The sequence below is a fragment of the Porcisia hertigi genome, chromosome 11 (genome assembly GCF_017918235.1).
Source record: "Porcisia hertigi strain C119 chromosome 11, whole genome shotgun sequence".
Lineage (NCBI taxonomy): Eukaryota > Euglenozoa > Kinetoplastea > Trypanosomatida > Trypanosomatidae > Porcisia > Porcisia hertigi.
The window spans coordinates 373,644-399,750 of NC_090570.1; the positions used below are offsets into that span (position 1 = coordinate 373,644).

The 26,107-nt window shown below is 56.5% G+C and overlaps 6 protein-coding genes across 6 annotated transcripts; all 6 read left to right on the forward strand.

Annotated features, from left to right (window-relative positions):
* Positions 1–158: 158 nt before the first annotated feature.
* JKF63_07034 (uncharacterized protein) lies at positions 159–3,218 on the forward strand (the record flags this gene model as incomplete). Its single annotated transcript, XM_067902978.1, has 2 exons — positions 159–3,087; positions 3,118–3,218. 2 exons carry the CDS (start codon positions 159–161, stop codon positions 3,216–3,218), a joined length of 3,030 nt encoding a protein of 1,009 aa, XP_067758987.1.
* A 1,211-nt stretch (positions 3,219–4,429) lies between these two features.
* Positions 4,430–4,999, forward strand: JKF63_07035 (uncharacterized protein; the record flags this gene model as incomplete). Its single annotated transcript, XM_067902979.1, has 1 exon — positions 4,430–4,999. The coding sequence occupies one exon, from the start codon at positions 4,430–4,432 to the stop codon at positions 4,997–4,999; it is 570 nt and encodes a 189-aa protein (XP_067758988.1).
* A 1,943-nt stretch (positions 5,000–6,942) lies between these two features.
* On the forward strand, positions 6,943–11,592 carry JKF63_07036 (uncharacterized protein; the record flags this gene model as incomplete). The annotated part of the gene is made up of 1 exon (XM_067902980.1): positions 6,943–11,592. One exon carries the CDS (start codon positions 6,943–6,945, stop codon positions 11,590–11,592), a length of 4,650 nt encoding a protein of 1,549 aa, XP_067758989.1.
* Positions 11,593–12,526: 934 nt separating this feature from the next.
* Positions 12,527–14,227, forward strand: JKF63_07037 (uncharacterized protein; the record flags this gene model as incomplete). Its single annotated transcript, XM_067902981.1, has 1 exon — positions 12,527–14,227. One exon carries the CDS (start codon positions 12,527–12,529, stop codon positions 14,225–14,227), a length of 1,701 nt encoding a protein of 566 aa, XP_067758990.1.
* A 3,460-nt stretch (positions 14,228–17,687) lies between these two features.
* Positions 17,688–19,034, forward strand: JKF63_07038 (uncharacterized protein; the record flags this gene model as incomplete). The annotated part of the gene is made up of 1 exon (XM_067902982.1): positions 17,688–19,034. The coding sequence occupies one exon, from the start codon at positions 17,688–17,690 to the stop codon at positions 19,032–19,034; it is 1,347 nt and encodes a 448-aa protein (XP_067758991.1).
* A 1,270-nt stretch (positions 19,035–20,304) lies between these two features.
* JKF63_07039 (uncharacterized protein) lies at positions 20,305–24,543 on the forward strand (the record flags this gene model as incomplete). Its single annotated transcript, XM_067902983.1, has 2 exons — positions 20,305–23,112; positions 23,149–24,543. 2 exons carry the CDS (start codon positions 20,305–20,307, stop codon positions 24,541–24,543), a joined length of 4,203 nt encoding a protein of 1,400 aa, XP_067758992.1.
* Between the last annotated feature and the right edge of the window lie 1,564 nt (positions 24,544–26,107).

Here is a 26,107-nt window from a genome sequence, read left to right on the forward strand (position 1 = left end):
CATTTTTTTTGTTATTCATTCTTTCATTGTTTTGGACGCCCACACACTTTTGAATTTTGCCCCGCTCTCCCCTCTTTGAGCTCAAGCCACTCCCCCAAAACAACAACAACATCCCTCACAAACTCGTCCCTTAGTTGATGATGATGGCGGCAGCAGCGATGACTCCACCACTCGCGCCGCCCCCAGCGCCACCGGTACCCCCCCAAGTCTCTTTCTACATCACCCCCGTGCCAAAAGAAAAGGGCGATGCCGGTATCTACGCTGCACTCGACGCCATGCGTCTTGCGCGTGCCCTGCGCGGCGTCACGAGCAGTCGACTGGACCAAAAAGAGCTGCTGCAGGTCGCCACAGCCCGCGGTGCTGCATCTCATTCCGATGGAGACGGTGGCGCTGCACAGAGCAACGAAGTGAGGCTAGGTATGGAGCCAGTCAACTGCCGACAAGGCACGCAGATGGACGTTCAGGCCATGTACAACGCTGCGGTTGTGGAGGCCGTGCAGGCTGTCAGCGACAGCGCAGTCGCTAAATCAGTGGAGCGTGGTGTCGGCGGAGCAGCGTTGACGACGACAGCTGTCGGTTTGCCCGATGACAACGCGACGCTGCGCAGTGTGCTTCCACTTGTGCGCGAGCTGAAGCCGCGTGATCCGCTCAACTTCGACATGTTGCTGCGCCTTTTCGCCCTCATGGAGGAATCTGCCTCCCATTCGGAGGCGGATTCGGGATCCCAGTGCGGCGGTGTCACGTCGCTACTTTTGGGAAACGGTGTGGTGGATCCAGCACGACAGCCTCCGCCGTCGACGGAGGCGTGGGAAGCCAAGTACCATGAAGTGTATGCCCGCTATCCACTCCCGGTGGACCCCAACGCCGCCTCCTCTTCCAACGCACCGAACTCTGACGACGACGACGACGACGACGAGGTGCACTCAGATGTGGACACGCAGAACAATGCAGAGCTCCAGGAGCTCTGTGCAACGCTTGGCATCGCCTACGAGAACCACACGAGCGCGGTGCGCGACGTGGCCTTCCACGAGATGCGCGTGTTTCCTTTGCTGTGCGCCTACCTCAGCCGTCTCAACGAGCGCACCGCCGGCGGGCGTGATGCCCCTACGGTAGCGGCGGTGGCGTGCTCACGAGTGAAGGTGCTGGATCTTTCCCACAATTATCTCGGTGCGCCTGTGGTGGTGGCTTCTCCCGGCGAGCACGCGGGCAGCGGCGATTCGGCCCCAGTGCGTCAGCTAGCACCACTGCGGGCTCTCGCGGCCATGCTGGATGCAAACGAGTCACTCCGCTACCTCAACCTGCGCGCCAACGCATTGGGCCCACGTGGGCTCGGCATCATCGCCAAGGCCCTCACAAAAAATATTTCACTCTGCGGTGTCGACCTTTCAGCGAATGCGTTGAGCGTCCCAGTGGAAACAGAAGAGGTGGAGGACCCGCTGTACGAGCCGGAGGATCCCGTCTTTGGGGAGACGTACGAGGGCCTCGAGGCGCTGTCGGAGGTGCTCAAGAAAAATAAGTTCCTGCGTGTGCTTCGACTTGCAGAAAACGGCCTGCACGCTGGCGAAGACTTGACGGCACCCCCACCTGCAGAGGAGGAGGGTGACGCGGACGAGGAAGCAATGGAGGAGGCGGGTAGCGAGGCAGGAGCAGCAGCACCTCGCCCCGGGCTGTCCTTTGCTGCTGCCCAGGAGCGGTGGCAGGGAATTCCCCTCTGGACACTCCTCAGCCCTCTTTACCGGTACCAACGCCTGCGCGCGCTTGACCTCTCAAAGAACTTGCTGGGAAACGACGGAGTGTATATGTTGGCTGTGGCGTTGTCGAACAACACCTCCGTGGAGGTGTTGGACTTGACGGACAACGCTATTGGGTATGCAGGCCTGGGCCACCTTGCTCGGTACGTTCTGCGCCGGAGCGTTGCGGCAGGGACCACTCCGCCTGCCACGGCGCCCCAGAACGCGCTTCACACGCTTATTCTGCGACAGAACCCGCTCGGCTGCGTCGGTGGCTCGGGAAGCGCCGCTGCAGGTGTGGAGGCGGGTCGCCGCCGTCTCACTAAGCGCCAACAGAAGCGTGCCCTTGCGGCTGTGCAGAGCTTCGCGTCTGCGTTGGAGGGGCCGCGTGGCTTGCGACGCCTCATATTAGCCAACACCCACCTCGGACCCGCCTTCAGCACGGTCGTGTTGCGCTCCCTCGCTCGCTCAGAAGCGCTGGAGGAGCTCGACTTTTCCTACAACAACGCCTGTGGAGAATATCCCTCCAACTACGATGGCAGTGCGGCCCAGGAGCTCGCCGCGCTGCTGTACCAGCTGGAGCGACACAGCCCCCCACAACTGCGCCGCCTCTGCTTCGATGGAAATAACTTGACTGCGACCGGGGTAGCGGCGTTGCTTCCCTCTGAAGTGCATGTAGCATTGCCTAGTACACTCCAGGAGCTCACGCTCAGCCGCAATAATCTCGGAGACGGCCTCGACTCACTCAGTCAGCTGCTAGCGGCGGGCGCCACCACGCTCACCCGCATCGACATCTCTTATAACAGCATCTCTACCGCGACAGCGCTGCTGCCTGGTCTCGCTACTGCAACGGCACTGACAGAGCTCAACATGGGTCACAATAGACTCGGCGCTCAGGAGAGGCTCTTCCATGACATTACACCGACACAGCAAGAGCAAGAGGTTGCCCAGCTTTTTCAAACTCTCGCACAGCTGCCAAATCTCGAGGTGCTGGACATCAGTGACAACGACTGGCGCACAGCACACATAGAGCACCTCAGCTCGTTCTTCTCCAATTTGGCTTTGGCAACACGGCTACGCAAGCTCGACGTGCGCAACACACCACGCGTCCCGACGGTGCAGCTTATGACGCTGCTGCAGTTTGTGGCTAGTCGGCCGACGATGGAAGTGTTTATGGCCACTGTTGTGCCAGAAAAGAGCGAGCGGGGGACTGACGCAGCGGTTGCGGACGCGAATGGAACGGCCAACGAGTGGAATTTCGATGCAGTGCTACAGTTGGTCCGCGGCGTTGCCACCAACAGCGGCTCACTTTTAGAATTGGATTGCGGTCTTCTTTGGAGCGATGCGGCGGCGGCTAGTAGCAGCGGCAGCAGCAGCGGTGGCGGTGGCGGCGGCAACAACGAGTCGGCAGGTACTGTAGCGGTCAACGATATTCGCGAGCGGCTTCTCCTGAATGCTCTCATAAAGTCAGAGCCACCGCTCATATGAGGAGGTGACGACGGGTCGAATAGCGTGTGTGTGTGTGTGGGAGGAAGGGGGGGGGAGGGGTGCGCATTGCATCAGCTAGTGTCAGCGCAGGTTTGCTCAGGCTGCGCGTCCCAATTGGGATTGCAAGGGGAGGGAGGATCCGATTTATGTATATCGTTAGAGGGGCGATACTAGATTGCGCTCATGCAGAGAAGTGCCCACCCACCCACCCCCCAAAAAAATGAAAAGAGTGATGGAAAGAGAAGGCGGCGTTCGTTCTCATTCCTGCAAAAAAAAAAACGAATTAATTGAACACGGAGGCACGTGTGACATATTCCCCTTGACATGCACGCGCGTTGCGTGTGGGTGTGTCGATTGACGCCAGTGCCCCTCTGTAGCCCCGATGCCCCCCCCCCAAAAAAAAAAAATAATAAAGAAAACTATGTCACTTCATCCCCCCCCCCCTCTATATATATATGTGTGTGATCTGTTTGTGAAAAAGGGGGGGGGAGGAGGAGAAGGGGGGGGCGCGTGTGGCGGCGTACGTTCGACTTCGTTTTTCTTTTTTTCTGTTTTTCCCCATTGTCATCTTTGTGGGCATATGATGTACAGATCACCATCACCACCATCACTCATCAACACACCGTGGGCCTTATGTGCGTATGTAGGTCAGAAGCAAGCAAAATCATCGTGTGCGCTCACCTTCCCCCCCCCCCCCTCTTCCTTCCCCGTTCCAAGCAAAGATCTGGTATTGACGTAGCGACATGACGAACACGGGGGAAGACGGAAGGAAAAAAAAAAGAGAAAAGGGAAGGAGAGGGGTGGCGACGGCTTACTTCCACGTGAGTCTTCTCTCTTCTTTCCTGTTCTTTTTCTTCATCTCCTCGGAGCCCCTCTATCGTCTTCGCCGCCGGCGCGCAACGAACGGCGTATGCCCCCCCCCCCCTTACACTACCTCTATCTTCTCCCCTCTACCCTTCCCTCACCCCTGCTTTGTTGTTGTCAAATTATGGGGGCCCGCTTTCCTCCACCTCCTCCTCCTACCACCCCCACCCCCCTTTTTTTTTACCGATGTTTGCGCAGTCTTTCTCTTGATAGCCACGATTCTGTCACAACTTTTCAAAAGATCGCATCGAGTGCAGAGTCGCCGTCTCACCCCCTCCCCCCCTCCCCCATCCTCCCCGCATCATTTTATTGATCTGATTCCCATTCACATTTGTCCTTGGTGCAACATGAGGATTGAACAGTGCTCCTTCTGCAGTGCCCCCATCTACCCTGGACATGGGCAAGTGTTTGTGCGCAACGACTGCAAAATATTTCGTTTTTGCACTGGCAAATGCCGTAAAAACTTTGGCATGAAGCGCAATCCCATGAAGTTGAAGTGGACAAAGACCTTCCGTAAGGCCAACGGCAAGGAGTTGGCAGTCGATAGCACCATGGCCTTCGAGCAGCGCCGCAACATCCCTGTCAAGTACAACCGTGAGCTGCTCAGTGACACACTGAAGGTAATGAAGCGCGTCGAGAAGATCAAGCAGCGGCGCCAGGAGGACTTGTGGACAAGACGTATGGAGAAGGTCCACCTTCACGAGAAGCAGGAAGCTGCATCGGCGCTCAAGCATAACATCGACTGGATAGAAGACATCGAGATCAAACACAAGGCGCGCGACGATCTCGTGGCTATTCAGCAGGAGCGCGAGGAGAAGAAGGCGAAGCGTCGCGAGGCCAACAAGAAGCGGCATCAAAAGCAGCGTCAAGCCGAAAAGGCCACGGGTGCATCTGCCTTCCGCTCTGCCAAGAAGTAGAGCCCGACGCCATTCACCATCGCCGTAATGGAGATGAACCACAGAAAACAAAAACCAGCCGGAGCAGGAAAAGAACAGACAGGTTCAGGCGAAGGCACACACACACACACACACACACGCGCGCGCGCGCACACAGGGGAGGAGCGTATTTTGGAGTTCTCTTCCTCGCCCCCGCGTCACCTCTTTTCTGTTGATGGACTCCGTCTGCTTTTGGTATCTGTGCCGTTTTTAGGATCCCCCCCCCTCCAATGCACGCTCGACTTTCCCTCTTCACTCTCCACAATATTCGTGGCCCGCGCAGTTGTACAGCGGCGCTATCCACGACTCTTCAAGCACGCCTATACACGGGTCAACCACGAGAAGCTGTCCGCGTTAATCTCAGGGGAAAAGGGGAGGGGGGGAGGCGAGAGAAGCGGCGCAAGAGAGCATTGCACGGGTGGTGCTGGTGGGGAACTGCGACAAGCGTCGTTGTGCACAGACAGAACACACACAGATCCATACTCCACTGCACGTGTATTTGTGTGTGTGTGTGTTGTGTCCATGTTCTCGTGGGTTCTCCGTTAACTCGTCCATTCATATATATATATGTGTGTGTGTGTGTGTCTCCTACAGACGGCGCGGGTGCATAAAGGAGGAGGAGGGGGAGGGAGGAAGGGAGAGTGAGTGGTATGTGTGGTTCCGCTGCTGTCGCTGTGACTGGCATGGAAGACTTTGTTTAATGATGGTTGCTGTTGGTTTCCCTCACCCCCCCCCTCCTCCTCCTCCTCCTCCTCCACTCTCCTCCCAGGGCATAAAGGGAGAGAGAGGGGGGGAAGGAGGATCTCCAATGTTGTTGGCTCATTCATGGATGTGTTCCCCCCCCTTTGTTGTTGTTATTACTACTATGATTTTTGACCCGAGTAAGCCGTTAAATTACCCCCCCCCCCCAAAAAAAAAAATGCCGCCGTCCCCCCCCTCTCCCCTCCTCCCCTCTCCAGCAGATGAAGGGGGTGGGGGGGATATTAATCAACAGCAACAAGAGGCCTGCGCAACGAAGGCAACCCCCCCCCACACACACACTCACACACAGGCATACGCATAGCTGGCGTTCTGTGTCTTCAGCGCGGATGCATAAACGGAAGCGGAGACGGAGCTCATGCTGACCGTGGGTGGTAGGTGTGCGCCCCACCCCTCCCGCCCCTTCCCTCCTACGGCCTCCTCCCTCTCTCTGGGACCGGCTTTTTCCAGGTATCGCCAGGTCTGCCACTTCGACCTCCACTGGAAAAAAAAACGCTTTTCCTTTCGGATCGCCCCGCCCCATCTGGGAATTTTTTTCTCTTTTCTTGGGTCTTGTTGTGGGGGGGGGGGTGATGCGTTGCGTCTCTTTGGTGTGGTGTGATGGGTCGTGGTCGGCGCTGCGCAGCACACGCGGATCGACGCGTCTGACCCTTTCTCCTCCACACCGTCTGTCCCTTGTCTCCTCTCCTCTCCTTCCTCCCCCCCCCTCCACCAAGCACACCACCACCTCCTCCAAAGACTGCAAGAAAACCATCGGCTCATCTTTGCTTCCCTCGCTATCGCTATCGCTCTCTTTTTCTTCTTCTACGCCTTTATTGGGTGTAATTATTCCTTCAGTTGTTGTTGTTGTTTTTCCCCCTCCCCCCTCCCCCCGGGATACACGAAACGTTTGATCTCCACAAACGCGCGCGCGCGCAGAACAACAAAAAAGAAAACACTCGGCAGAGCTGGTGATCCATAGGCATCACACAACCCCCTCCCCTCCTCTCTCTCCCCTCCTCTCTCTCCCCTCCTCTCTCTCCCTCCCCCCCCCAATCCTTTCAGAGATTGAGACGGACATACAGCCTTACCAGAAGCATCAATCAAAAATCGCGCACGTCTCACCACGTCCATAGCCCTGAGGAGGATCGGACAGCGACACGCGAGGAAGATCGAGAGTGTCCTTGATGGTGCTCACACGATCACAGGTCAAGCGTGGTCGCAGCAGTAACGCTGGGGATGATGATGGGAGCAGTGTAGTGGGCTCTTTGTCGACCAACGCCGAATCCTCAGACAGTGAGGGAGTGAACCCAAGACCAGCGGCAAAACTACGTTCTTCCGCTGCAATGATCTCCGCAACGAGCGGTAGCTTGGCGGGTGAAAAGCCGGGGGCATCTCTTCCAACGTCTCTCAATAGCGAGCCGCTCGGCCGCGGATGCCGTGTGTCGCGCGCCAGCGCCTCGCTTGACGAAGAGTACCTCGCGACCTCACTTAGCCGCTCGAAAGCGCTGCAACGCATCCTACCACCCCGTGGCAGCGCTGCGGTCCAGGTAGAACAGACGAGAAGCGGTGGCGATAGGGACGATATCGTGACTACTCGATCCCGTTACCCACAGCGGGAGGCAGCGAAGAGGGCGATGGAGAATCTCCGCAATACGCTCTCCAGCGTGAACAGGGCCAACGGGCGTGGCGGTGGTGCCGCGGCTCACAATGAGGGCGACAGCCGTAAAGGCATGGGTGTATTCAACTTCCGCCACCACCCCGAATTGAAGGAGGTGATCAATAAGATGAACGACACACAGTGGCATCGATGCCGCAACAGCAGCAGCAGCAGCGACGACAGTGACAGCGATAATGATGAGGAGGAGGACGAGTCTGACACCTCGTACGTCTCCCAGGGATCGGTCGAGGCTGACGTCCCTGCCTCGCGCGCTACGGGGAGGCGGCCTCGGTGCTCCACCGCCCCGCTTTCCAGTCCAGCGGCACTGTCGCTGAACTCTCGCACGACAGCGGCGACACGTCGTGCCCGTGCAGCCGACGGCGATGCTGTATCGATCAACTCGTCTATCAGCGATGCCTCCATGCGGGAGGAAAGCGTCGAGCGAATGGCGCAGCAAGACCGCCGCATCGAGCTCTCTCTATCCTCCAGCGAAAGCAATGAAGGCGAATGTACTGGTGAGCTCATCGGGGCGCAGCGGCGTCGTGCCGTCCGCAACGCTCGCGAGAGTGTCTCTGGGGACATCAACATCAATCACTACATGGCAGACGCAGTCGGTGTGGAGGATTCGAGGAAAATACGCCGCCGCCAGCTTGACAGGCGCTATCGCTGGCTGCTGCACCAGGAGGAGGACGCACGGGCACGGGCCGAAGGATACAGCGGGGGCTCGGGTTCAGTGGACGGCGTCAACGGCAGCGCGACAGGCACCACAAACGAGGCTCTGGGGAGCACATCACCCCTGCACATCCATGACGGCATCACGTTCGACAGTGTGGGCGGTCTGACAGAGCACATTGTCACGCTGCGGGAGATGGTTCTGCTACCGCTGCTCTACCCAGATCTGTTCGAGCGCCTTGATCTCAAGGCACCGCGTGGCGTACTCTTCGTTGGCCCGCCCGGTACAGGGAAGACACTGATGGCGCGCGCGCTTGCCAACGAGGGGTCGCAGCTGGCGTGCGGCACCACCACTGACCGAGCGACACCCCTCCCTGGGCGGCAACGTATCGCTTTTTTCCTTTGTAAAGGCGCCGATATCCTCTCCAAATGGGTGGGCGAGAGTGAGCGCCAGCTCAAGTTGCTCTTCGAGGCGGCAAAACGGGTGCAACCGAGCATAATTTTCTTTGACGAGGTGGACGGCCTCGCACCCATGCGGCACGCAAAGGCAGAGCAAACGCATACGGCCCTCGTCTCGACATTGCTGGCACTTTTGGACGGGCTGGAGGACCGGGGACAGGTGGTCGTGATTGGTGCAACAAACAGACCAGATACGCTGGACCCCGCGCTGCGCCGCCCTGGCAGGTTTGATCGGGAGTTGGTGTTCCCCCTCCCAGATGCAGCGGCACGGCGACATATATTAACCATTCAACTGGCCAAGAAGACGATGCCTGTGAATGCGGCTGAGCGCGCGGCCCTGTTGGAGGACTTGGTTGAGATGACTGAGGGATACACGGGCGCCGACTTGAGTGCGCTGTGCACGGAGGCCAGCCTTCACCGCCTCCGCACAGCACTGCCACAGCTCTACCTCAGCCAGCAGCGCTTGATAGTACCCCGCGAGGTGGAGCAGGCACAATTGCAAGTGCGCACCGAAGACTTCTACGCCGCTGCCCAGGTGATGCAACCGTCGTTGCGCCGCAATCGCAGCCGCTGTCCTGGCGGAGTGGCCGATTCCTTCCTGGACCCGTACATTGAGGTGTTGCTGCGCGGCACGCGCGACGCGACGCTCGAGGCACTGGCGCCGTCGTGGTCGATAATTGACAAGGCGTTGCGGGCCGGCTCACGCAATTGCCAAGACATGGCCACAGCTGTCCGCTCACTCTGCGCTGTACCCGTTCCACAGCCGCCGCGGCCATGCCTGCTCGTGCTCCGTGAAGCATCTGCAGTGTCCTCGTCGCCTTTTTGCACCATCGCCACTGCCACTGCCGCTCCTACTACGCCTATGGATCGGTCAGCCGAACAGCATCAACAGCAGCGCGCACTGCGATTGCATCACCTGGCGGTTGCGTTGCTCAAGGCATTGCCCCGTCTTCCGCATCTTTTTGTTCACCTGCCGCAGTTGTCATGGAGTGACAGCAAGCCGAGGGGGCTGCTGCACGACGTGGCCGCAGTGCCAGAGGACTACCTGGGCGACCCATCGGGTAGTTATTTCGCTGACGGCAGCTTCACGCACATGAGCCACGTCGTGGACTCGGTGCGTCGGTGCAGTCCGTGCATAGTGTATTTGAGTGGTGCGGAGGAGTGGCTGAGAGGTGGTGATGCGGAGGCAGGGACGCCCGCTACGGACTTGTCTTCGGACGACGACAAGGTGATGCACCTGGGTTCAGAAAGCTCGTCGCCCACGGGTGCCCTACATTCTAATGTACCAACCACTCCGGCAGACGTCAAGGCAGCTATCGTAGATGAAGAGCATGCAGCGCCCATCCACCGGAAGCGGCCCTCTCGTAGGCAGCAACGGCTCGTACAGTTGTTCCGCTACTACTTGGACACCCTGGCTGACACAGACGTCGTTTTTCTTTTGCCCTGCGCATCGGCTGCAACGTGCGAACTGCTCATTGGAGTCGATTGTTCAGCTCCAGTCACTTCCGAGCTGCGCGTTGCGGCGACAGCGTCATCCCTGCAGCAGCTGGACACCTTGTCGCCGTCCTCGCCCTCTCTCGTTACTGTTCCGCCGGGGGCGGTGCAGCTCAGTCGCTGCTCGATGCGACAGCAACGTCTGCATCCGAGCTTCTCTGTGGTGTTCGCATCGGTACCCATCACACCATTGCCGCGTGACCTGCGCAGCTTTGTGGTGTACGTTTACCGCATCGTCGCCATGACGCTTCAGCTACACTGCCGTGCCACTGTAGTCACTGCAGCGAGAGGGCCTCCAAACGAGCATAGGGAGTCCGAGACGGCGATGTCGATGGTGGGGCCTGCCAGCGCACTGGTGGTGGATACAGCGCCACCCTCTTCACCACTCTCTGCCTCTAATCTGCGTGCTCGCCGACGTGCCGACCATGCGCATCGATGCGAACTATGGCGCAAGGTCGAGTATCGCCGCCTGCAGCTGCGTCACGTGCTGATAAAGTGGGTGAGTCAATACATCAACTCGGGCAAATTCAAGTTGCTGGCCAGCGCCGACCTCGACCTCACCGCGGATGACCCGCAGCTTAAGTCCTGGCAGCAGCACACGCGCCACCACCGCATCGGTCTGCAAGACGTCCTCGAGAAGATCGAGGACGAGAAGTATGTGTGTCTCTCGCAGTACCACGACGACATTGACCAGCTCGTGCGCAACGTGCGCTCATTTTTCCGCACACGGGCGACGCAGGATCAGCGGTATCGCCTCAAGGCGCTCGACCTCAAGGAGACCTGCCTGCTGAACATGTACAAAATGAGTCGTGCCGTCATCCGCTTCTGCGAGGAGACACGCGACGTTTGCGAGCCCTCGTCAGAGGAGGATACCGACGACATGCGAGAGGGGCGGCGCGTCAAAGTGGTGGGGCCGGGGCGCGACCACACCGCACCTCTTCCCAGGGATGCAGATCCGACCCTCATTGCGGAGCAGTCGCGCCGGGCCATGAGCTTCTCACAGCGTCCCACGGCGCTGGCGCAGCGGAAGCCGCGACGGTATTACGGAGAGCGGCGCCGTCGTCGAAGGCCCAGGAAAGTACCGAAAACAGAAACAAACGGCACACCCAACCAAGTAGGGCTCCTGAATGGCGACGACAGAAAAAAGAGGGATGAGCAAGCCTTAAACGCCGCCTCTGCAAGCCAAGATGAGTTAGTAGCAGAGGAAGTTTCTCGTGTGGATAATGACTACACGCCCACTTCTGGTGCGGACAAGGGCACATCAACCGTCTCGACCATCTCTGCAGCAGCACAGGACTGGGCGTGTGACCACCTCGCCTCTCTCTCCTACACGCGTCTTCACCAAGTCTTCAAGCTGATGATGCGCGGGCTGGAAGTGGAGGTCCGCCGTGTCGGGTGTACGGTGGCGCCAACTGCGCTGCCTCACCCCTCCGAACAGGTAAATGGCGTCGCTGGCACCACGCCACGTTTGTCGGAGGACAGTGAGCAACACCCAGATCTGTACATCGCAACCACTTTTCGGCAGCTCCTCCTCGCAGCCCTCGGGGAGTAAGGCATCTACAAGGAGGAGAAGCAAAGGGACTATAGTAGTAGTGGTGGTGGTGATAACGACTGCCATCTTTTGCAACCCACCCCCTCCCTCTCCAATGTGCACATGAGTCTCTGCATGAACACCGGCGGGTGCGCACGCGTGTGCGTGTAGCGCAGGGTAAACCTATGGCCAACTGTGTCGCCTGTCAGCGCACTGTGCGCATCCATTACTGTGCATGTTTATATCCTCGATGTGCACCAATGGCAGGTGAGGCTGTAGTGCTTCTTGGGAGATGAGGGCGCCTGTATCATGCCAAAGGCCACACACTGTGACGAGTAAATCACCACGTGAATAAGCAACCAAAATAAAAGAATTATATTTGTGTGCGTGTGCGGTGCCATCAGTAGCCACTTCCCTTCCCCTTCCCCCCTTTCCACACATATACACATGCACACACACACACACACACACACACTGGGGCAGGGGATCGATGACGCACACTGTCACGCCGCCCTCCCCCCCCTCCCCCTCCGGTGTCTGTGTTGGTGAACTGGACGTTGCGCATTCCAGTTAAAATGCGAAAGGGGGGGGGAAGAAAAAAAGCGGCGAGGCGGACGGGGAGGGGGACGCATCATGTACGCATGTATAGATTGCCTTTCCTCCATCTCACGCTGCCAAACTGAACATCCCCCCCCCCAAACCCTGCGCACTCTCTCGCCATCTCTGTCCATTCTCTTTGATCCTGCTGGGGATGTATGACGGTCATTCCAAACTGTATCATGCTCGCAACGAGCCCTGCTTGCCCTCGTGTAAGACCCTCACAGGTGGATCGCTGTCATGTGACACACCCAAACCGCACCAAAGAAAAGCGCGTGCACACACACACATATATATATATATATTAGATTCTACTGTGGGAAAAAACAACAGCGACTCCGCCGCTTTGCTTGTACACATGTTTTCGTCCCTCGCAAAGGAAATTGGGCAGCTGCACGAACTATTCAAGGCAGGGGCTCTTACGCAAGCGGAGTTCAATGATGCCAAACAAGCAGCCATATCCAGCTTCAAGGCCACTGCTGCTTCTACGGCTACGGTGCCGCCAGCACCAGCAACGAGCAGTGCGCCGCCCTCTGAGCCTCTAGCGTGTTCATCCCCGACATTCACTGAACTAGAACCGGACTCGAAAGTCTCCTGCAGTGATACAGCACCGGATGAGGTTGAGCCACTAGCGTCTCCGTCTCCGACAGAGTCTCTGTCGGTGACTGGAACCGCAGCATTCCGCTCGCGAACCTTCGAAGAATGGAAGGAGCTCTGGGACACGGCCCCTGTGTGCACTCAGGGTGCCACCTCTCTGACAACAGCAGAGCCTCTCGGCGCCCTGGACGTGCGTATCCGGGCCCTTCGGTGCTTGTCGCGTCTCCTGCGCAATGTCCAGATGTATCCGATGGAAGTCAAGTACAGGACAATTCGAGAATCGAATAAGATTGTCGCACAGGAATTGATGTCGGTGGCGGAGGCAAGCGGAGCGGTGCTCCACTTCGCTGGATTTGTTAGGGAACAAGACAAGATGAACGCGTCGTCGTCCGGTGCTTCGTCCCCCGGAGCAGCGCACTGCTGGGTACTGAGTGGAGATGCTACGGAGGTGGGAGTTCTCAGAAAAACTGAAGCCACAGTGGATCTCGTTGACAAGTTACTCGAGTACTTTAGTGAACAACAATCCCGGCGCTATGGCGTGCAGCAGCTGTGGCGCTCGGTGGCGTTGGAGGTGCGACTCGAGCAGGCTGGCCGTGGCGCTCTCTCGAGAAACCCCTTCCTGGATGTGCCGAGCGATTTGGAGGAGATGAACAGCAAAGAGGAAGAAAGCGAGCATGGCAAGGGAAGGCGGGGCGCACCAGCGCAGTCCACCGAAAGCGATGCCCTGTCGTCTGCACAAATGCTGCTGTCCTACTTGGTGGAGTGCTACACCGTGGATGAGGCTGGCGACGGTCTCTACTCGTCTATGCAACACTTGCAGACCCTCCAGCGACTGTACGAGGCGGCGGCACGGTGTGTGGAGGGTGGCGCACGGCCGTCATCGACCTATTCACTTTTGCGCACGGCAGAGGTCTACGGGGCGGTGGTCCAGCAGCGCGGTGCTGTGGAGCTACTCGTGTACGGCTGTGGTGCCCGTCTCGATCCGCCGCCGGTACCGCCGACCACGCTGTGCAGCGACGCATCCAGCGACTACACAGTTCAGCTGATCCCGCCGGACACGCCAGACGTCTCTGAGTTTGTGGGCCGCTGCTTGCGGCTACTGCGGCGCCTGGGGCGCGAGGTGGGGCGGGTTCAACAGCAACGAACCCGTGCTGCCCGTCAGGCGGCGGAGGTGTCCATGCGACAGGAGGTGAGGCGGGAGCGTCAACGGCGGCAGCTGGAGAAGAACTGCGGACGAAAAGAGATGCCTGCAGATGAGCAGGTGCCGCAGCGACATCAACGTCGTCGCACACAGGTGTCGAAAAACGACACCCATCGAAGAACGGCCTCCTCCTCCTCCTCCTCCGCTTCTGCAGCATCCTCTGTCCATTCGCACGGTGAAGCAACGAAAGAGGAAAAGAAGCGCATCCCGCTGACGGAGGCGTTGGCAATACTGATGGGTAAGAAAAAGTTGCCGTTGTGACGGCACGCTGGACGGGAGAGAAGAAAAACAAAAAAAGGGGGGTTGGCTGGAGAAGCCGCTCTTACTAGAGATCCAGAGAATGGGGAAGCGGCGGGTTTGGTTGTACAAACCTGCACAAAACGATGCCATGTGAAGGGGGAAGAAGGCTGCTGCGGCTGTTGGTGGCTGTGGTGAGGTGCACTACACACGCTCTCTCTCTCTGGGGGCTTCTTATTATTTTGGCAGGACTGGGGTGCCACGTGTCGTTGGCTCTCATCCCCTCCCCTCCCCCTCTCCATCGCTTAGCGGTCCACAATGGGTAGGCATTACTCTCGCTCACCCTCACCATCACTTCTCTGAGCGAAGACATGAAGGCTATTTGAACGAAAAATAGAAATTCCCGGCGAGGATCACCAAGTTTGTGTGGAGGGCTATCACGTGCCACAGGGTGCACTGCCCCACGAGCTGTACATGCACAAATGTATTCTAGCACACCCACGCTTCCTTCCTCCTTTCCACAATGCCCACTTTTTCTTTTGCTGTTGTTGTATACACCATCACGAGCCTCATTGTTTCCCCCTTCTTCACCTCACCCGCCCCTCTCCCCCCCCCCCCGTCCCGCCCCACCGCGCCAACTAAGGCATTCGCGTGTGCCAAATGAATTCTGCAAGGCCTGCATGTGCTTGCCGTACGTGACTCTCTGCGAGGAGGGGAAAGACTTTGCCGGCGTGCCCACCCTCTCCGTACATATGTGGTTGGGCGAGTAATGTCTACTTGGGGCCGTCAGGCTTCATTGGGTTGTTCTCCCTCCTCTTGGCTCAAAGGCCTTCACAGTTCCTTTCCTATCCTCTCACCCCCAGCTGGGGGGGGAGGGGGAGGGGGAAGGGGGTGCAGTGCTGGCCGTATCGCATTATAACGATACATGCACTTGTGGTTTTGCAACGCTCAACAGTATCACAGCGGGTGCTCTATGAAATAGCGCGGGTATCTACCTTGGATGCTCTCTTCTTGCTCTCCGGAGGGGGGGGGTAGTAGTCCTGCAGCAGGCAAGAGGATGGACCTCGGTGGTGGTATCCGAGGGCTCGGGTGCTCTTGGCACAATCAAGAAGTCGCTACCCCCTTAGCAAAGCCATCGTTATTTTTTGCTGGTGGTCGGGAAGGGGGGAGGGGGGGGGGTTGAGCGCCTACAATGTCGGTAACCCAGAGCGGATCATCGCTGTTGATGTTAGCGGCCCCGGTGTTGGATGATTTTTGCGTTCGAGCGACGTGCGTACCCGGGGGCTGGGTGGAGTTGGATGCGGAGGCTGTGCCCGAGGGGGGGGGGTGACTGGGCCGGTGACGCTGCATCCAGCACACGTACCCAGCGCCGTGTTGCACTGTCTGGGGTGTGTCAGTGGACCGGCCAAGTAAGCATATGTGGTGTAGGGCTCAGGTGTTGGTTGTTGTTTGGGGGACTGGGGGCACACTGAGCCAAAAGAAGATCGTGGATAAAGACAGCACACCTTTCTATGCGGACAGTTGCACCAAGGAGGAAGAGCAAGCACCACTGATCGAGGTACAGGAGTGGGGCGCAGTGTTTCCTTGTCAACATCTGAAGCAGTGCCCATGCACTTTGGTGTGAGAGAGTGGAGAGGAGGTGGTCCAGGCGACATGAGAGCCGCTGTACTTGAATGCTGTGCGTCTGTGTGTGTGTGTGTCTTCAAAGTCGTCCTCCGTTGATGTCGCACTGACATTTTATCCCAAGGGGAGGAGGGGCGGTGGCGCCTTGAACGCAATCGGCTGCGGCAATGAGGAGAATGCAGCAAAGAACGTTTCGTGTCTTCCGTGGCGTCGTTACTCATCCCACGAGGAGGCAGATAGCGTTCAGAGATGTTCCCGAGAGGAGGGGCGGTGGCGCCTTGAACGCAATCGTCTGCGGCAATGAGGAGAATGCAGCAAAGAACGTTTCGTGTCTTCCGTGGCGTCGTTACTCATCCCACGAGGAGGCAGATAGCGTTCACAGATGTTCCCGAGAGGAGGGGGGGCTGCTGCCCCACCAGGAGAAAAACCCTCCGCCGGCTGCCCGGCCCGCCACCGGGCCCAGTGCGCGGGCAAAAAAAAGTATGCGACCGGTGAGGATCGAACTCACGACCTTGGGATTATGAGACCCACGCGCTGCCGACTGCGCTACGCTCGCCTGATGCTGGACAACTTTCTCTAGATATGAGTGGGTATAACTCTTATCAATTCAGCACATAAAATGTTTTTCACGTGTCCGTGTGGCTCAATGGAAGAGCATCTGACTACGGATCAGAGGGTTGCAGGTTCGAATCCTGTCACGGATGTTTTTCCGGGTGTCCCGTTTTTTTTTCAGTCATCCTACTAATGCGTCCTGGTCTTGGGCGTAATCCCTTTGGCTGCCTGGCTCGCGATGGGGAATTGCTTCACGGCCTTGGTGCTAGAGCCTGTTGGCGCAAAGGGACGCTAAGTACCGACATTTTCATTTTTGGGGCGACAAAACTGTGCGCTCTCGCTGTGGGTAATGGGGGGTTGGGCTCTACGGCAGCCTTTTTCCAACAGAGGCGTCTGCCCCCCCCCCCCCCTCACACATACACACCGAGACGTATCACTTCCACGGCCTGCTTCTCCTGTTCTCACTTCTAATTCGACAGAAGCACATCTGAGCAGCACCACGCACAAGCCCCCCCCCCTCCCCCGCTGGTTTCTTCCCACTGAGCTCGGAATCCCTGCCTGCTACCACCAAAAACGGACTTGTCCATTTCATTCACAATGTCTGGACCGCTCATGTTTTTTTTCGATTATCGGCAGGATTCCATTGCCCGGACGCAGTCACCTCCCACCGCGACAAGATGGTGAGATGATCTCAGGACATTTCATCGATCTCTGCGAAGCCACGACAACAGAGTCCCTCAGCGATGCGGTGTGGTCTGTTCCCCTGTCCTTGAAAAAGCTGAGAGGCAATCCCATGCTCTGCATCTAGATTCGGACAAACATTTTGTACAAAATGAGGTTTGAATTAGCCGCTTCTTTTTTTTTTGCCTCGATTTCTTTCAACTGCAACAATAGAATGGCACGAACCAAATACAAATAAATATATCTATCTGTATATATATATATGTTCGCCCGCTAGTATCCTCATTTCACGCGAGTGAACGAGCTCATTTTCAGGTGAGGTCTTTTTACCCTCTTTTCGACTGGTCACCAGCCTTCTTGACGGGGTTAGTTACCAGCGCCATGATGGACATCAGGATAACTGAGAATATCCTTTGAGAAACATCTAGCGTTGCCATGGTCCCTCTGCATGCTTTTTTCTGTATACCCCTCCGCTTGCTGACTATATCCGATTCGGCGACAACAACTCACACCGTTAAGTCTCAACACTGAGACGCTACACTTTCTGTATGACTACCGAAATTGTTTCCTGTTTCAAAAGACTACTCCATTAGGTCTTGGATCTGGGTATATTTTTCCTTCCTTTCAAATGTCTTCTTTTTTGCAGCGCCTCAAAGGCGGTGCCACTGTGGTCGACAACAACGCAGCACCTGACAACGCTGGTGTAGTTGTTCGCCGACTAGAGAAGAAGGTTTTGTCACAGCCTGTAGAGCAGCTGGGCATCACTTTTGGGGGCGATGCAGAAGTGACAAAAGTTGCACCTCACTCACCAGCCGCCGCCGCCAATATTCCGCTCGGGTTTATGGTCTTCGATGTAAATGGTGATTTTGTAGAAAATGAGGACCAGTTCAATGAGGCAGCGCGCAAAAGCATCAATCTCATAATCAAACTTCAGAGCACATCTGGAATGTCGGAGCTTATCGCGCGAGTCTTGGAGGATGACGATCAGCGCGCCAGCGGCGCTATTCTAGCTTCTTCTTTGAATTTCGATGAGCTGCTGCGCACCACACCGCGCTTCAATTTTTTATCTGGGGACCACCCTCTTTTTCGCCGCTACAACAAGCGTTTGTCCCAGCAGCGTCAAGCCGCCGCGCTAATTGCGCAAAGAACTGCTGAGGCTGAGCACCAGAGGCAAATGGAAATCAAGGAACGTCTTAGAAAAGCACTAGAAGAGGAAGCAGCTTCACAGAAAAAAAGGGAGCAGGAAGAAGCGGAACGCCAACGGATGATAGCGGCACAAGAGCCGACGCGATTTGTACCAGATGAACCGTTCCTGAAAATTATAAAGGATGAAAGCTCTTTTGGCCAATTGGAGCGGGAGCTTAAGAAGCCCGAACCCCTCAATGAACCCAAAGTAGAATGCAGAGCAGAAATCGCCTCCCCAGAAACTATTACTAACACAGCGATATGCGCACCAGAGCTGCCACCAAGCGATGCAACTGCGACGCTTTCAGCAGAAGAGCTGCTGAAACTTGTTGGCGTTCCTACTGAAACAGTGGAAACGGCCCCACCAGCCTTGGAGGATCTTGCGGAAGCCATTGCGTTGCCTCTGCCGGAGAACACAGCTACTTACGTGACTCTCCCAGCTGAGGAATATACTCTCTGCTCCGGTCAGCGGGTGGTTAGTATCATCAAGAAACGCTCCGGTCCGATTCCTGCACCGCCACCTGGGAAACCTCCTGTGATCAACAAAGCTGCCGCTAGTCGTCTCAATCCACCGGTCGAAAGAGCAAAGCCCGTTGTCAAAGTAGTGCGTCGCCGAGATCCTTCCGATGAGAAACCAGCCAAGACACGTCAGCGTTCGCGATCACCACATTCACGACGTAGGAGCGAGAGGGACTACTCACGGAAAGAGCGTTCGCGATGTCATCGACGAGATGAGTCCTCTTCTAATCGACATCACAGAACCTCGCGTGATTCCAAATACCGGCGCTAGTACTTTGTCTAGATAATGTCTGCAATTGACAGCTTAGAAGCGTGCCGCTTTCTCGAAGAGTGGGTTGTAAAAAGGGATGTTCTCCCTGGATCCTCTTTTTTTGTTTGCTTTTAAGAGTGCAAACACGGTGGGCTACCTGGCTACCTAGTTGTTCTGGTAAGGAGCTATATTTGTGGACCTGATATTTCTGCAGGTCAGCAGGTTTATCGCTTCATCTCACCTGGTTCCATCAATGTGACATGCGGTGGGGATGACTGTGTTGAGTTGAATATGCTGTGTTGAAAAGGGATGCGCCTTTTTATCGCACCTCATATTGCTCGTCTTTTTTCTCTTGCTGTTGTTGTTGTGTATGGTCTAGAGGTGCTCTCCGCGCTTTAATTCGCTTTGTGGAAAAAAGGTTTCGCTGTTGCTAACACTTCAGCATCTTGTTTTCCAAAAAACACTATTAAGCGAGTAATGAGTAAATCTAGTTTTTTTTTTGTGTGTGCTTTGTGGTGTCTTGTCTGCGAAGGATGCCTGCTTTCTCTTCTGGTGTACGAGAAGCATCCGATCGAACTCTCTGGGAGTTCTCTGTCGATCACAAAAAAGAAAAAGGATACGCAGTCATGTCTCGCGTACATCGGACTCTTAGAGGTTTCCCCTGTCGCACCTGCTGGATAGCAGCGACCTTGGTAGGATAAATGATGACCTTCGCTTTCCCTTCCTTTAGAGAAGTCTTTTTTCTTTTTTGGTGGCGGCGGGCGGGGTGAGTGGGGGGCTGATAGTATCGTATTCTTCACCTCATACTTGACAGCTTGTCGAAACAGTTCAAGTACTCAAGGCTTTTTGTTTATCTTTCTCTCTTACCATTTCTATTTTGTGCTCTATTTACTTGCTCTCACTCACTTACATTGCATGAAACTCTTTTTTTTTCAATCTGGGAAGAAAAAAGAAAATGACGATGCTTGAAAGACGAGTGAAGCCACGAGAGACCGCTATTTAGATACTCGGAACATACACATATTGGGCTCTAGAGAGTTTTTTCTTGTCTTTAGGTCCAAAATCAGGCGCGCAAAAAAAAAAAAAACAAGGCCAGTCAGTTGCACACATTAGCGACTCTATGCGTTGAGTGCGTTGTGCTATTTTTGCATCTCGGAATTCTTTCTTTTCATTGTTCAGCTTCGAAAGGTTTGCCCTCTTTGCTTTAGAGGAGGGACGGGGTATTCTATTATATTATACCTCACGACTACACCTTTTTTTTTCTACAGTCTTCATGGTGCTCTCTTCTGAAATGGAGCACGACAATGGTAAATCAGATCAGCCTTCCTCAAATGTAGAAGCAGTTCCTGTGGACGCCTCGAGCCAGTTTGAGGAGCAGTGGGCAAGAATCCAAAAAGTGGATCTCGAATACTTGCATCAGAAGACTAGCGAATGCATTGCAAATCGGCGTGCACCGTACCACCTCTACAAGGACCGCACTCGTCACCAGGTTCTCCAGGCTTTTCCTCAAGAACGTAAAGTTGGTGTTGTGCCCAATGGATTGTCCTCTGCACCCAGAAGCGAACTCGCTACGCGAGTACTAGCGCAGAGAAATCATGCTTCCTACTGCAGGAAACCCCTTCAGTGCGCCAAGGCCTTTTCCCTACAAGCGCCTTCTCAGTCCACTCCAGTCTTGGCAGCAGAGAAAGATGCGGGAGCCTCTGTGTTTTTCGATGATGAGCGCTTCGATGCAAGTGATGTAGTTTTTATCAACGGTGAGCCACAACAAGTAGCCAAGGGCTACCAGAGCAAGCATCTTTTTTACGCATTAAACCCTGAAACCGCTGCTATTCGAGATGCAGTGGTCGCTGCTGTTTCTCATCCAGTTGGCAGTTTCAAAGCCGTGCCTTCCCCAGGTGACGTGCGCCAAAGTACAAAAAGATCACTACCGAGGACATCTACCACAGCTCAGGCAGCAATGCGCAGGAGGGAATACCCTCGACCGTGTGAAGTACCCAAAGAACAGGGCACACCGCCAAGTGTTTCCTCTGAGAGATATCGTGACTACATTTCTTCAGCTGGAAGGCGCTACCGTGTTTTCCGTATTCCTGAGGAACGGGTTCCACCCACCGAGGCAGACCAGAATGCTGAGGGCTTCTTTTTACCTCAGCAAAACTCGATGGCGGCGGTAGACCCCCCCAAAAGAGAGAAGAGCCACAAGGCCGTTGAAAATAGAGGTGCCATCAACGGCAGACGCAAAGTGGACCAGGGCCGCGTAGCAGCACACAACCGCAATAACAGGTGGAGGGCGGTAAAGAGCGATAGGTTACTCTCACCCGCACAGAAAGAGCGGACGCCAGAGACGTACAAGCAACAAGGAGCTTACGAGAACATGCGGAGAAAACATAACAATCGTAGGGGGTTCGATGGTGCGTTGCATCAAAACAAGGAGACATCAAAGTATACTCACGGTGGTTGTGGGCGCAGTATGAGCTCTACGTCCTTGCCTGAGAATGCGTCACCTGAGTTGTCGGCGTCACTGTCACTATCTTCCCCGAGAGGTTTGCTTGAGGATATCATGGAGATGGACAGTGGCGACGACGATTGTGCTCCTATTTCAGCTGTCTATGAGCGACGTCGGCGTGGTCATGGTCATGACGATGGTCTGCGCGGGGACGGAGCAGAGTGCCGGCTTCCGCCTATTGAAGGGGTCCATGGGTCCCATCACGCGCCCACGTCGCCTCACCATCGCGACAGTCGTGTGCATGGGAAGCTGAGGCGTATGCTTCATCGCCACCAAAGGAGGAGAGCCAGGAAAACGAACGTGCGTAGGGTTGTGCCTTCCGACTCAGAGGAGTTCTCGTCATCACTTTGTCTCTCTGCCATTCGTGTGTGGTCTTCCGCGTCAAACAGTTTCGAGGAGACGAATATAATGTCTGACTCCCTACCGACGGAGAGGTCTCAGCGGAACCTAACGGACCAGCGCCAGACGCAGAAAGGAACGCGACAGTGCGGGCGCGGGCGAAGTGCGCCGCCGCATGTGTCGGCGAGTGATGGTGACCAAGAGTCGTTTGACCGGACAAGCGGCTCTTCGAGGGATAAAGGCTCCGAGTGGGAGGGCACGGACTCCACTTTCTCCTCTCTCTTGTCGCCAGCGTCCCTGTCACATTCACAACTGGACCCTGACAGCAGGACGGAGCAGCTGGGGCGGGGATGGCCCAACAGTCGCCAGCGCGATCGTTGCAGCACCCGCTCGCCTTTACCTGCGTCGCGCAAAGAGGGGAGGTCAGCTCTAGGAGACTTTCCCGCAAAGCCTCGTCAAGAGCCCGATAAGGACAACAAGCGGGTCACGAGGAGGCCGATGTCGCCGCCGTCGTCCTCGTCAGGCTTGTCTAGAGACAAACTGCGAGCGGCGGGGGCCCCTCACGACTCCCAGGAGCGTACCCGTGATGCCTTTGCGCTGCACAGCTGGTCTGACTCACTCACTCACTTGCCCATTGCTCACGCAATTCTCTCAACTCACCCGCTAGGGAAACTGCCGCCCTTGGGAGTGTTGCCGCTAAATACGCACTACGCCACCTCGGCACCAACGCCGGTGACGCAGAAACCGCCGCCCGAACAAACGCCTAACGGAGCCCAGAGCTACTCGAGTCCAGCTGCCCTGTCAACACCCAGGCTCCAGCTCACGGCTGGTATGGAGGGTATCCAGTTCCACGACGCAGTGGGCGCGACGCAGGGCGCGTGCCAAGGGATGCTCATGTTGCCGCTTCAGGTGACTTACTTGAGTGACTCGGCAACCCCGCCTGTTGCGTCATCTGGACCCGTCCACGCGACGGTACAGATGGATGATATCCCCAAGTGGAGCACGTCCCCAAAGCGGCAGTCTGACAGGACTGAGGGGGCGGTGCCACCACCCATAGCAGGACCTGTAGACTTGGACCAAATCACAGAGCATGTGTGGCGGGCCATCCAGTCACGGTTGTCTGGGAAAAACAGCGCCCATGACACCGAGCTCCGCAGCTCACGAGGCACTAAGGAAAGCCGGGGCGAAGGGGCAACAGCGTTGCATGGGCGCGAGCAAGCCGAGGAGATGGTGGTAGCGGAGGCGGCAAAGCGGGCGGTGGATCAATCAGAACTCCGTGACCTTCTTGCACAGGCTCAGGTGGAGGCCCTCTACGTGCGGGCAGAGCAGTTGTCTTTAGGCAGTCTAACGGACTCGATGCGAGATGCACTCGAGCAGGTCACCCTTTCAATGGAGCGCGGGGACAACGCAGACGGCCCCACGTTGTCGGCCGCTCTAAAGCACAGGCCCTCTCGCAAGAGCAGCAACTCCCCAGGAGCGAGTGGGGCGCCAAGCTTGAACAACACCCCAGTTCACCCTGTCGCGGAGGATAATGCGGCGTTGTGGTCGCATGCGGGATCCGGTGCTTCTGGAAAGAAAAGTGACAGAGATACAGCCACAGCTGTCGACCCCAGCCACGCAGTTTTTTTCCCTGAGCAGGCTGTAAATGTGGCGACGCTGCAGCGGCTGATTCAAGAACTGCGCCGTCAACGTCAAAAGCATGAAGCCGGGGTGCGAATCCAGAAGCAGAGGGCGGAGGCGGAGGCCAAGGAGAGGGAGGCTTTGCAGCAGCGGCAACTGCAGAGACAACAGTTGTACACGCAAGAGATCAATGAGCTCTTCGCCAGCGAGCGACAGTCGCGCGACAGTGTGCACCGGGGTGAAGGAGGGGCATGGGGCGAGTTGCTCGCCACCGCCGTTTCCGCTCGGAACGAGGCCTTCCGCATGTCATTGTGCGACGAGGAGCTCAGCGGGCGCACGCACATCATCGCCGCTGAAAAGGAAAAGGCGAACGACCTATGGGAACTCGCTGTACATCTCTTTCAGGCCTCCGCCGAAGACGCTGAGGCACGGGAGAAAGAAAGGAGGCAGCAGCAAGAGGAGGCGGCGGCGGCGGCAGCCGCAGCGCTTCAGGAGGCTCAAGATGCGGAAGCGCGTCGCATTGAGGCGGATGGTGTGGCCGCTATAAGTCGTAAAGAGCGCTATGACAGCGGCCGGCATCGCTCCAGCGATGGCAAAGTGTCCCCTGACTTACCTCGGCGTGTCATGTCCCACGTAATTCCTGGCCAGCTTCTCGATATCACGGGCGGCAAGCCTATCGAGAAAGGGGGCAAGATCCGTCTTGTAGGCGATCCACACGTTGCAGCCGTGGAGGCACATGCGCGGGAGCGCCGCCGCGCGGATCATCTTCGCCGGGAGAAGCTTGCCTCTGCATCACCATCACTCCAGAGGGCAACGAAGAGGAGCGCCTCAAGTGGCGGCCGGCTTTCCACCCCTCGGTCTCAGGCTGTGAATCTGGGTGTGTATGGCCAGGCGATTGGCGTGCCGAGGCCGTGGAGCCGATCCCCGTTGCGCAACGGGCTTCTCTCGGCGTCACCGGAGGTCAGCGTTCCAGTCGACTGGCCGTCGCACAGCCCAGAGGGCTTCCTGGGTGGGTTAAGCATTGAGTATGATGCGGCGGATCTTGTCTTGCAAGCTCACGGGCAGTAAGCTAGAACTACGACAGCGATGCCCCACCACCTTGCCCTTCGGTTCGCTGTGGCCTCAAAACCCTTGGGGTGTGGTCCTGAAGCCGCCGTCGCCGTTACCCATGAAGCGGTCGAGCGAGGAGGTGCTAAAAGTTGAACAGCACGCACGCCTTCGCGGTATCAGTGCTAGAGGCAAAGCGCTTCGTGCACCGTCCGTACCCGAGAGTTACCTTTTCCCTTTTTTCTTTTTTTGAGATTCATTCATCTGATTCTGTTAACCTTTTTTTTTTGGGGTGGTGGTGGTGGTGGTGGTGGTAGTACACACTGCGCCTGTCGAGGGGTTTTGGTCCACGCTCCTGATTTCTCTTTTTATTCCTCCCCTTTCTCTATTCCCCCCCCCCCTCCCTCCCTCCCCCCCCTTTGCCGGTAATGGGGAGTGGGAGTGGGGGTGGGGTGGGGGGGGGGGGGGGAAGCGCTGTATTTTTCCCCCTCATTCGTTCCAATTTGAACCTCCTCCGTGGATGTAGACAAAAAAGTTTCACACAGGTTACCAAAAGTGCCTCCTGTTGCTGCTGCTGCTTTTTTTTTCCTTTACTTGCTTTATTTTCTGCCCCCCCCCCCCTTTGCTGTATTTCTATGATGACTGTGTGTATGAGTGTATGTGTGTGTGTGTGTGTGTGTGTGTGGGAGGGGGGCTCTTGGCCAGGCTCATTTTTTTCGTATATCGTCTCTGGTCCCGTAAGGGTCTTGCACATAGTTGCGCTTATTTATTTTTATCTGCATATATACTTCTGGTGTGTGGTTCCTCTGAATCCTCAGGTAATGATTGCGGTTACGTCGGGTCGATGCTGCTGCTCTAGAACTGGAGGGCAAGCGGTGTGGCGGGGCCAGGGAGACCGCGAGGAGGAGGGGGAGGAGGAAGAGAACGCCTAGACTTTTTTTCTATTTTTGATAACATGTCCGAAAAATGGTGCATTGGCCGCTGGATGCTATGTATATTTTTAAATGGTTTGCGTGTCATGAATGTGTGGAACCATGGTTCATCATTAGAGAGGCGGAGACCCTCCCCTCTCCTTTGAATCACTGCAAAAAAAAACGAGTTGGAAAAAACGAGGGACCAGAAGGAGGGATCCTCCGCTCCCGACCTCCTTCAGCGGAGAGGAGGGGGGAGGGAGACGCGATATCATGCTCCCCCCCCCCCACTCTGCAACTCCTCCTCCTATGCATGCCGGCGCTTCGTTCTCATCAGCGCGAGGCGTGACATTGCTGAGCCAGTTTTCTCTCTCTTTCTCTCTCGACATGTCTGTTTGCTCGAGAGTGCTTGTCTATCAGGGGCGTTGACGACTAGCAGTTACGGTGTGTGTGTGTGTGTGTGTGTGTGTGCGCGCATGTATTTGATGTTCTGATCAGATTTTCCCACGTATGTTGCTTGTAGTAGATTGTCCGGGTTGGGTTTCTGTGCGCCTTTTTACCCCGCGGCTGCTCTCGGTAGCGAGATGCGCAGAACATTTGTTATGCTTGCTGCGCCACATATAACTTGGCTGCTCAACGTTCACTCACTGGATCATTTTCCCCTTCTCGCCCTT